This window comes from Balaenoptera physalus (assembly GCF_965194825.1).
Source record: "Balaenoptera physalus genome assembly, chromosome: 10".
Lineage (NCBI taxonomy): Eukaryota > Metazoa > Chordata > Mammalia > Artiodactyla > Balaenopteridae > Balaenoptera > Balaenoptera physalus.
In genome coordinates, this window is record NC_138889.1 from 106,727,516 (window position 1) to 106,737,812 (window position 10,297).

At 57.6% G+C, this 10,297-nt stretch overlaps 2 protein-coding genes across 5 annotated transcripts; one reads left to right on the plus strand and one right to left on the minus strand.

Moving 5' to 3' along the window:
- The first annotated feature begins 244 nt into the window (after window positions 1–244).
- On the plus strand, window positions 245–8,787 carry PPP2R5B (protein phosphatase 2 regulatory subunit B'beta). 4 transcript variants are annotated; one of them, XM_082476964.1, is made up of 15 exons: window positions 245–383; window positions 882–1,297; window positions 2,076–2,272; window positions 2,888–2,989; window positions 3,150–3,242; window positions 3,367–3,497; window positions 4,962–5,021; window positions 5,122–5,230; window positions 5,779–5,832; window positions 5,906–5,956; window positions 6,081–6,200; window positions 7,087–7,214; window positions 7,482–7,583; window positions 7,727–7,792; window positions 7,992–8,787. In XM_082476964.1, exons 2-15 carry the CDS (start codon window positions 1,099–1,101, stop codon window positions 8,137–8,139), a joined length of 1,560 nt encoding a protein of 519 aa, XP_082333090.1. In that variant the 5' UTR covers window positions 245–383; window positions 882–1,098; the 3' UTR covers window positions 8,140–8,787. The 4 variants fall into 4 exon arrangements, with proteins under 4 accessions (XP_082333090.1, XP_082333092.1, XP_082333091.1 ...); XM_082476966.1 differs by having other exon boundaries at window positions 1,212–1,297; XM_082476965.1 differs by lacking the exon at window positions 7,727–7,792.
- Window positions 8,785–10,264, minus strand: GPHA2 (glycoprotein hormone subunit alpha 2). The gene is made up of 4 exons (XM_082476976.1): window positions 10,059–10,264; window positions 9,550–9,652; window positions 9,205–9,389; window positions 8,785–9,093 (listed from the first exon to the last, which is right to left on the minus strand). The coding sequence occupies exons 1-4, from the start codon at window positions 10,158–10,160 to the stop codon at window positions 8,992–8,994; spliced, it is 492 nt and encodes a 163-aa protein (XP_082333102.1). The 5' UTR covers window positions 10,161–10,264; the 3' UTR covers window positions 8,785–8,991.
- Between the last annotated feature and the right edge of the window lie 33 nt (window positions 10,265–10,297).

The following is a 10,297-nucleotide window of genomic DNA, read 5'->3' on the forward strand; positions in this document are numbered from 1 at the left end:
CCGCCCCCGGCCCCCAAACCCGCGGGGATGTGCGGGCCGACTGGGGGAGGTGACTTGATGTCATCGTGAGCAGCTGGGCGGCGGGTGCCGGTGCGCACAGAGCCGGGGCTCCTGTGGTGCTGCGCGGGTCGGGTCCCACGACTTGAGGAGAGGTCCGCGCGCTGCCCCGGGCAGCCCAGAGCCCGTCGGGCGCCCGCGCCCCGACCCGAGGCTGAGTTGGGTGCACGCTCCGGCCCCCCCGGAGCCAGAGAGAGAACCCAGGAGCGCCGCCTCCCAGCGCCAGCGCCCTGAACCGGACCGCGGCTCGGGAGCCCTGAACAGCTGCTCCCCTCCCCACCGGCAGCCCCTGGAGGGTCGGCGACCAAAGTCTGGGCATCTGAGAAGTGAGTGGCCCCCCCTCGAGAAGCAGATGAGATCTGGGGGCGAGGAAGGAGAAACTGAGGTGGGGGAGGCTGCGGGTCGTGGGGGGGCAGGGGGATGGGACCCTCATTCTTGGGGAAGTCCCTGGTGACCGGATTAGTGGAGCAGAAACGGGGGCCCCGTTCTTTTAGGGGCCAGGGATGAGGAACGAGGTCCCCGTTCCAGGTAGGGGCTGGCTGGCGGGAGAGGCCCTGTTTCGAGAGGGGTTGTTTTGGAGTCTGGGGCCTTTCAGCCCGGGAGAAGGGAGGGCCCTGTCTCCTGTGGGAGAGGGCTGCGCCTCTCTTTAGGGTCTGGGCCAGGGTAGGAGGGAAAGAAGACTTGGGCGCTCCGCCGCAGCCCCACGCGCTGTCCTGAAAGAACTGACAGGCTCTCTCTGTCTGTTTCTTGCTGACCTCTCTGCCCTGACTTCTTTTTTAAAAGAGCCAGGGTGGGAACCCTAACTGGACTCTTCCGACCCTCAGGAAGGACCTGAGACCTGAGCCATCCTCCTCTCTACCGTGCTTGCCCCCCAGGACTGGGCAGTTGCCAGAGGCCCTGGGGGGGGGGCCAGGACTGTGGCTGTGCGCCTCCCCACCGCACAGGATGGGCCCGAGTTAGTCAGCCCAGCCTCACGCAGCGTCCTGCAGGCCCAGAGGGAAGCTCAGGGGCTCTGAAGGCTTGGCCCACCGCCTGACCGCCATGGAGACGAAGCTGCCCCCCGCGAGCACCCCCGGCAGCCCCTCGTCCCCAGGGCTGTCCCCGGTGCCCCCACCCGACAAGGTGGACGGCTTCTCCCGCCGTTCCCTCCGCAGGGCCCGGCCCCGGCGGTCCCACAGCTCCTCTCAGTTCCGCTATCAGAGCAACCAGCAGGAACTCATCCCACTGCCCCTGCTCAAAGGTGAGCCCGGCTCTGGGCTCCGGGGCTACCTGAGTCCTGGAGTGGGCAAGTGAGGTTTGGGGGTGGGGTGGTGGGAAGCAGCTGCCAGCTGCCATCGGAGGGAGTCTGGACGGCCCCTTCCAGGCCAGGGACTCCACCACCTGACCGCCACCCGCCAGCCCTCTACCCTCTCTGCTGACGCATGGCCTGACTGGCCTGTCATCCTTGGAGGTGGGGCATCTGGAGGTGGCGCCACCCTGGGGGGCAGACCAGGGCCAAGGGTGGGGCCTACAGCTTGGGTTCCAGGAGGCCACTAGCAGCCCAGCTGCTGCCGGGGTCCTGGGGCAGGTGCTTAGCATGCCTCCCTGCGGTCACCGTGAAGTCCCCCCAACTCTGGGCTACAGGGCCCAACTGGCTGAGGCAGAGGGCACCCGAGAGGTCCTCGGTGCTGGCTCTTCTCCCCACTTCTGGCTCTTAGAACAGAGTGCCGCCTATGAGAGGGAGGCAGTGGCTGTTTGGGCACCTGTGGAAAGCCCAGGCAGCCAGGGTCTGTTACCACGCTTGAAAATCAGGCTATCATGTTCACTGAGCCTAGGTTAGGATAAAGAGATGAAGCTCCTTTACTTCACAAGAATGGAGGATGGGACAGAAGTTGTTTGCTTTCTGCAAGGAGTGGGAGATGGCACAAAAGCATGGGGTCTGGGGGGCAGAGGAGCCTGCCTTAGGGATTAGGAGGGCCCGCCCCTGCCCAGAGCTGTGGCAGCTGGGGCCCAGGCTCAGCCCCCTCCCTCCTCCCCAGATGTGCCAGCCTCTGAGCTGCATGAGCTGCTGAGCCGGAAGCTGGCCCAGTGTGGGGTGATGTTTGACTTCTTGGACTGTGTGGCCGACCTGAAGGGGAAGGAGGTGAAGCGGGCGGCGCTCAATGAGCTGGTGGAGTGTGTGGGGAGCACTCGGGGGGTCCTCATTGAGCCTGTCTACCCAGACGTCATCCGCATGGTGAGCACCTGGCACCTGGCCTCTGGGGGAGGGCTTGGTGCCCATGGGAACCCTAAGCCTGCCTGCGGAGCCCCCGTGCGGAGAATAAACCCACACTCTTTGGCTTGGCCTCAAGGCCCACATCTTCCTCCCCCGCAACCCCTGTCCCAGCCCCACTGCTGCCCAGCACCCAGCCAGTGTAGGTCACTCAGTGCCTCCTGGGCTTGTCCCACCCTGCGCTTTTGCTTATGCTCTCCTGAGGCCTGGTGTGCACTCCCACCACGTTCCTTATCGCCATGGCCTGGCTCAGGTGCTGCCTCTTCCATGAAGCCTCTCTCAGTGCCCAAGCTAGAAATCTCCCTCTTGCTGCTTAGAATGTCCTTAGACCTTACCACTTGCCATCTCGTCTTCCCTGCTGGACTGCACCTGATAGAGGGCAGGGGTGTATCTCATCCACCCCTGGGTCCCCAACCCTGGGCCCAGGTCTTCCATGAACTAGATGTTCAGGTGATGATTGCCAAGGAGTGAACTGGTTGCTTGGGCAGGTGCTGAGGCCCGTTAAACTTTGGATGAGGGATGTCCTGGCTTCCGCCTTCAAGGGTTCTTCCGTAAAGAACCCTGACTCTGTCCCCTCAGATCTCAGTGAATATCTTCCGGACGCTGCCACCCAGTGAGAACCCTGAATTTGACCCTGAAGAGGATGAGCCCAACCTTGAGCCTTCATGGCCACATCTTCAGGTATGAGGGCTGGAGAAGACAGGGATCTGAGTTTCAGAAGAGATCCGAGGAGAGGGTAGAGGGTCTCCTTAGGCCCCGGACTGTTGGATGAGGGCCACAGGGCAGGATGAGGGGGGAGGCTGCTCCTGAACTCACCTTTCCGTCTGTTCCCCTCCTCCAGCTGGTATATGAGTTTTTCCTGCGTTTCTTGGAGAGCCCAGACTTCCAGCCCTCCGTGGCCAAGAGATATGTGGATCAAAAGTTTGTCCTGATGGTGAAGTGGGGAGCCCAGGCCGGGTGGTGTCATGGGGCAGGGGCAGGCTCTCTGAGTGGCGTGGGGATAGGATGGAAGCAACCGGCTTGGCCTCTTTCCTAACCCCTGATCCTGTGTCCCACAGCTCCTGGAGCTATTTGATAGCGAGGACCCTCGGGAGCGTGAGTACCTCAAGACCATCTTGCACAGGGTCTACGGCAAGTTCCTGGGGCTCCGGGCCTACATCCGCAAACAGTGCAGCCATATCTTCCTCCGGTGGGTGCCTGCGGCCTGCCCCGCTGAGACCTGGGGAGGGAGGGAGAGAGCTATGGGGAGAAGACAGAGGCAAAAGCTTCTGGGCTGGGGGGCCCAGTTTTTTCTTGGCAACATATTATATAATTTTTGCTTATACAAATCCTGTGAGATCAGTAGAGAAAGGGTATTTATTTCCATTTTACAGATGAGGAAATTGAGGCTGAGAGATGAAGTGGTTTGCGGGGACTAGGTCAGTTCAGGGGGCCTAGGATCTAAATCTTTTGATCCTTGTCATACCAGGCCTTAAGGACCCAAAGAAAGAGATTCTTTCTGCAAATATGTATTGAGCACCAATGCCCACTGGGCATCAGGGACCCACATTGCCTTGTAGTTGAGACTGGCTCTTGAGCTAGATGGCCTGTATTTGAGTTTGGTTCAAATATTTGGGTGAACTTGGGCAAATTATTTAAGCTCTCTCCTAGTTTGCTCATCTCTAGAATGGGAATGATAACTATACTACACAGAGATAATCATCAAGATGAAATGAGGCAGTGCCTTCAAAACACTCAGTATAGCTCCTGGACCAAGGCCGGAACTCTGAAACATTAGCTTTTATCGTTATTAGCTACAAAATAGGTGAGGCATGACCCCTCTCCTCCAGGAGCTCAGTGGTGTATTAGGTCCCTTGCTTATTAACTTTGGGGCAAGTTTCATTGAACTGCTGAGCCTTGATTTCTTCATCTGTATAATGGATCTAATAAGGTCTACCTCCTGGGATAATTTTGAGAAGTACGTAGCACAGAATAGACACTGTGAGTGTTTGTCATTCTTTTGGTTGATTGGCATGAAGAGCGAAGGACTCAGGCTAGGTGCCTGTGGACTGGATGGGGACCAGGTAATGAGGGTTAGGGTCTCGGGGAGGAAGAGACGAGTTAGAATGCTTCATAGAAGACAGGTTTGAATACCAGAGGGGAAAGGGTGGGTGGGATGAATTGGGAGATTGGGATTGACATATATACACTATTGATACTATGTATAAAATGGATAGCTAATGAGAACTTACTGTATAGCACAGGGAACTCTACTCAGTGCTCTGTGGTGACCTAAATGGGACGGAAATCCAAAAAAGAGGGGATATATGTATACGTATAGCTGATTCACTTTGCTGTACAGTAGAAACTAACACAACATTGTAAAGCAACCATACTCCAATAAAAATTAAAAAAAAAAAAAAAGAAGAAGAAGAAAGGTTTGAGCTGGGACCCAGAGTGGCACTGGTGGCTGGGCTGAGAAGGGTAATAAAGAGGTGGGTGTGGATCTCAGTGGGGCCCGGTTTGGGGTTTTGGGAAGGGAGCACAGCCTCTGGGTGGGGAGAGAGTTGGATTGATGTGCAGGCTGGGGGTGGGCAGGCAGGATGACAGAGAGGAGGGCTGGGCCTGCTCCAACTGCCTTGAGCCCTTCTGCATCCTTCTCTTCCTCTCAAAGGTTCATCTATGAACTCGAGCACTTCAATGGCGTGGCTGAGCTGCTGGAGATCTTAGGAAGGTGACTCTCTCTGGGCATCAGCTGGAGCACCAGGATTCTGGGAGGAGGGACTGAGGCCCAGTCATCCCAACCCTCCTCATCTCTCCTGCCCCCTCCTCAGCATCATCAACGGCTTTGCGCTGCCCCTGAAGACCGAGCACAAGCAGTTTCTGGTTCGAGTCCTGATTCCCCTGCACTCTGTCAAGTCGCTGTCTGTCTTTCACGCCCAGGTAAGGGCCAGGCCTGGTCCTGCCACGGCAGAGAGGTCCTGACAGAGTCAGGGCAGCCACGCGGGCCTGCAGAGCCAGCCTGACACTCTGCTTTCAGCCACACTAAAGCGTGAACTCACGGGATCCTCTCTCACCTTTTTCTTGACTAATTCTGTTCCGTCTACCTTAGAGAATCCCCATGACCGTTTAAGGCCGATCTCAGACATTGGCCTCCGAAGACTTCCCAGCCCCCATCCGCTCGACCTGCCTGGGCAGGATTGAGCTCTCCTCCTTCTGTATTCCCATAGATCATGATACAGATTCCAGTTAAGGAAACTTTTGTAAAATTTGTAAGGACTAGTTTGCTGAATGTTTCCCCTGTGAGGTCGTTATTGTGTCCCCGCACACCAAGCATGATGCCTGGTGTATCCTAGGTGGTCAGTAAATGATTGGTGGATAAGAGGATAGACATAGGAAATGAGCAAATGTCTAGCGTCCTGTCCTGGTCCCCTCCTGACCCCTGTCCTCCTTCTCTCTGCCTACTCCTCCCCCGCCGCGCCCCGCTGCAGCTGGCATACTGTGTGGTACAGTTCCTGGAGAAGGATGCCACTTTGACAGAGCATGTGAGTACCTCTGGGGGGAAGGGCAAGCCCCCACCCCTGCAGGTCTGACTCTTTTCTGCCTCAACTCCCACAGGTGATCCGGGGGCTGCTCAAATACTGGCCAAAAACCTGTACCCAGAAGGAGGTATGAAGAAGGGCTTTGACGTCCACCACAGGGAGGTTGGGAGGGCTCAGCTTCCAGAGGGCAGTCAGGTGTGTGTCAGGGGAGATGGGAACTGCTGCTCCCTGTGTCCCTACCCCCACCCCAGGTGATGTTTCTGGGGGAGATGGAAGAGATTCTGGATGTCATTGAGCCCTCCCAGTTCGTGAAGATCCAGGAGCCCCTCTTCAAGCAGGTGGCTCGCTGTGTGTCCAGCCCCCATTTCCAGGTATGGGGCCGGAATGGGTGGGGGTGAGAGCCAGGGTATGGACTGGTAAGGTTGGCAAGTTGACCTAACACAGCTTCCTCTGCCCTCAGTTTCTCCTCTGGACCTTCCTGGGTCTAATAATGGGGAGATGCTGGACTTAGGGTCAGGAGACCTAGGGTCAAGCCTCAGATCCACCTTCCACTGGCTGAGGAGCCTTGAGCAAATCACTTCACCACTCTGAGTCAAATTAGGCTTCCTTATCTGTAGAATGGGCCAACAGGTGGTGATGAGAACCGAAGAGATGGTGGCATAAACACGTTCTGTAAACTGAAATGGATGTTTAGCAAATGTCCATGAATGGGGTGGATGGTTGTCATGACTTTTCCGCTTCCTTAGTGGCCTTAGATTTCATTAGCCCCACTTCAGAGCCCAGCGAGGCTTCTCCACACCATCCAGGCTGGCTGTAACCGGTGTTCTCCTACACGTGTGTGCAGACTTTCTCTCATTTTTATGAGCCATACCTGGTGGTTGTCAATTTTTCCTCACAGTGACTCTGGCACTTCAGTTTACTGAATACCTCATTTGATTCTTACAACAGCCATATGGAGGTAGCTATTATTAGCCCCACTTTACAGATTTGAAAACAGAGGCTGAGGGGTTAAATACCCTGTCCAAAGTCATGTGGCCAGTGTGTAGTGGAGCCAGGATTCACCTCTGAGCGTTGGACTCCTAATCCAGTGTTCTTTTCACCTCACCATGTTGCTTCCTCCCGTGGGTCAGATGAGCCCTGAAGACGGGGTGTGTGGAGGTCAGGGTGCCCTGGGTTTTGGGTTGGGGATGGATACCAGGCCTTGCATGTGCAGGGAAGCCACTGCCAGGCGCTTACTCTGCCATCTCGCTGCCCCAGGTTGCAGAGCGGGCTCTGTATTTCTGGAACAATGAGTATATCCTGAGCCTCATTGAGGACAACTGCCATACTGTGCTGCCTGCTGTGTTTGGGACCCTCTACCAAGTCTCCAAGGAGCACTGGAATCAGTGAGTGCCCAGGCCTTGACCTAACCCACAGAACCTGGGGCAGGGCCAGCCGGTCCAGAACTGGGGTTCCTGCTAGCTGGAGAGGATCAGGGAAGGCATCCGAAGATGGCAGAGGGGTGGTGAAAGGGGCAGGCAGAGGGCAGTGCTTGTGGTGTTCAGGGCTGCATGCTGTATTTGGGACACAGGGACAGGCAGAATGCCAGACAGGGAGGTGGGACCCAACTGAAATTGCTCTCATCTCTCACCCCCTCCCTTGACCCTGCCAAGAACCATTGTGTCTCTGATCTACAATGTGCTCAAGACCTTCATGGAGATGAATGGGAAGCTGTTTGATGAGCTCACAGCCTCCTACAAGCTGGAAAAGCAGCAGTGAGTGCTGGGAGGCTGGACATGGAGGGAGAGGGGAGAAAAGCAGAAAAGAACCAGTTCCTAATGGTTGGAGGGAACCGAAGAGGACAGCCCACATCCCATCTGATCAGATGTTTAAAGTCTCTCCCTATGTTTTTGCCAAGTGCTGGGGCACCCAAGCCCAGTTGTCCCCTGCATCCTCCAGTTATCCTCCCAGGTACTTCTTCCAGGTACGGAGCACCCTGTACTTCAGCTGGGGCCTCTCAGGGCCAGGCTGCTCCATTTACTCCACGAGCACAGGCTGCGACCAGTCTCTCCTTAGTGCCTTCTCCCCTGAGTGGAGTCTCTTTGCAGGTGGCGTGGTGGTGAGGGAGGCTGGATTGCAGGTGGGGCCCCAGGTAAGGGAACTGCCTCCCCCTCTCTCCCCAGGGAACAGCAGAAGGCCCAGGAACGTCAGGAGCTGTGGCAAGGCCTGGAGGAGCTACGGCTACGCCGGCTACAGGGGACCCAGGGGGCCAAAGAGGCCCCGCTCCAGCGGCTTACACCCCAGGTGGCCACCGGTGGAGGTCAGAGCTAAAGATCCCCAGGAGGGGAGGAGCTAAACCCAGAGCTGTCAGTCCCTCCATCCTCCCTCCTGCCCAGGGGTCCAGAGAGATACACACCTACTCCTGGCCTTGCCAGAGGGGGCTCGGAGGGCTTCCTGCCTGGCCCAGCATGGGCAGTTTCCACTGGGGGGAGAGGAGGAGAGATGGGGGTCCTGGCAACAGAACTCTCAGGCCCTCCTGGCAGGACTTGACCAGGGCAAGCTTGACCAGGAAGCTGCCGTCGGGGATCTGCCTCTGCCCCACAAAGCTGGGCTACAGACTGCAGGCAGGTTCCCACCCCCTGCTCCCAGCCTAGGGCAAGGGGACTCGGCCCCTCACCTGCCCCACCTTGTGCCAGCGGGAGGTCCTTCCTCACCCCACCATGGGATCCATGGTCTATTTATTCTCCCCCAGCTCACCTGCAACACAGACATTATCCTGGGCCTGGGGCACCCTCCTTCCTTCCCTCCCCTCCCTTGCCCTGTACATCCTTGTCCCCTTTTTATTTATTGGGCAGGGGGAGGGGTGAGGGCACAGGCAGAAGATTCCCTGTGTCCTGGGGCAAGGGGGGGTGGTCACAGTAACCATGGTCTGTTCCCCTTTCCCTGGCTGGGGGTAGATTTAATAAAGAGAGAAACTCATGATCTGCTTGCTTTATTTAGGACAAAGAGGGAGATGAAATGATGAAGGACTGGTTAGGAAGCCAGGCAGAGGTGGGGAAGAGGCAGAAACGCCCCTCTTCTCACAGGGTTGGAGCTGTTGTCCTTGCTGAGGTTCAGGATATGTAGGATATACTCCAACATTAAACCCTCTGACCAAGGGGAGGGTGGCGGGAGAAGGATGGGCTAGTAGCGCGAGAGGCGACACATGTCACACTGGCAGGCCCTGGCCGTGAAGATCTCCAGCTCCTCCCTCCGGTCCCCCCCACAATGCAGCTGCACCTTCACCTGTGGGAGAGGTGGGTGTCTGTTCCAGTCCCCTTTCTCAGGCCATCTTAGATCCCCGTCTCCTCCGTCTCCCCTACCCGCAACGAGCACCACCGAGCTGGGCCCCCTCACCTTCCTCAGGCTGCTGATGGTGCAGCACTGAGAGACGGAGGTGATGTTATGTCGATAGCCACTGGCCACCAGCACCGAGTAACGGGAAGGGAAGGCGCTGGACTCGCAGTGGCCCACGCAGGCCTGTGCCACGTGGGAGCCCTGGCAGGTGCCTTGGCGGTCACTTCGCACCGTCACATTGAAGGCTAGAAGAAGACAGGCGAGCAGTAGATGGTGCCTTGGCGGAGGCTCGCCCAGCTCCTGCTGCCTGAGCCTCACTGGGTCCCTCGAGGGTGCTGCCTGCCCCTCTGTCCAGTCCATCAGCTCTTTGCTCCCGCCCAGCGCTCTGCTCCCAGGGTTACTTACGGTGCAAGTAGCAGCCTGGGATGGCTGCCTGTTGACCCTGGCCTTCAGTGACCGCCAGGACCAGCAGGCAGAGGAGCAGGGTTTGGGGGGACGCCATGGGCATCTGAAACACAGTGGGTAGATAGATGTCTCTAGATGCGTGTGCAGGTGGGAGGGGGTGTTCTTTCAATACTGCATGCCTCCAGGTGAATGAGGCGGGGCTAGGTTGGTCTGTCTGACTGGGGTGAGGCCTGCCTGTGAGGGGCTGTCTTTTCCTTGTACCTGCCTTTGGGTGCGTGTGCATGTGGATGTGCGTGTCTGCCCGTGTCTCTCTGGATGCGTGTGAGTGTGCGCAGCTGTCCCAGCGTGACTTGTGTGTCAGCCCACTGCCGTGATTCTCCCCCGGAACCTCCCCACCATCTGGACCACAAACCTCTGCCTCCCTCCACCTGCCCCATCTATCTGCCCGCAGGACCCTTCTCTGCAGTCCCCAGGCCCTCGCAGGGCTCTTGCTGCCTCAGTGAGCTCACCACTTCCAAGGCCCAGGAGCTGAGTGGCTTGTTGAGTGGCTCCTCTGGCCTCCTGCTGGTCTCCAGGCGGTGCTGGCTCTCCGGGTTTTTATTTGCCACCATTCTGGAGCCACGCCTTCTTGGAGATCGGCTTTCAGGCCTGCCTTCTCTGCCTGAAGCCTCACAGCAAAACCACCTGGGAGATCCTGCTCTTCTCTGAGGTGTGGTCCTCTAGGGCGGTTTCTGCTTCCCCTATGTCC

Bases quoted from the DNA above. Each gene is read 5' to 3' on its own strand.
- PPP2R5B (XM_082476964.1), top strand. From the start codon at position 1,099: ATGGAGACGAAGCTGCCCCCCGCGAGCACCCCCGGCAGCCCCTCGTCC. The intron at 5,231-5,778 runs GTAAGGGCCAGG...GCCCCGCTGCAG, and splicing joins TGTCTGTCTTTCACGCCCAG to CTGGCATACTGTGTGGTACA. The intron at 7,584-7,726 runs GTGAGTGCTGGG...GTTTTTGCCAAG, and splicing joins TACAAGCTGGAAAAGCAGCA to TGCTGGGGCACCCAAGCCCA.
- GPHA2 (XM_082476976.1), bottom strand. From the start codon at position 10,160: ATGGTGGCAAATAAAAACCCGGAGAGCCAGCACCGCCTGGAGACCAGC. The intron at 9,653-10,058 runs GTGAGCTCACTG...ACTGTGTTTCAG, and splicing joins GCTCCTGGGCCTTGGAAGTG to ATGCCCATGGCGTCCCCCCA. The intron at 9,094-9,204 runs GTGAGGGGGCCC...CCTCTCCCACAG, and splicing joins CCATCAGCAGCCTGAGGAAG to GTGAAGGTGCAGCTGCATTG.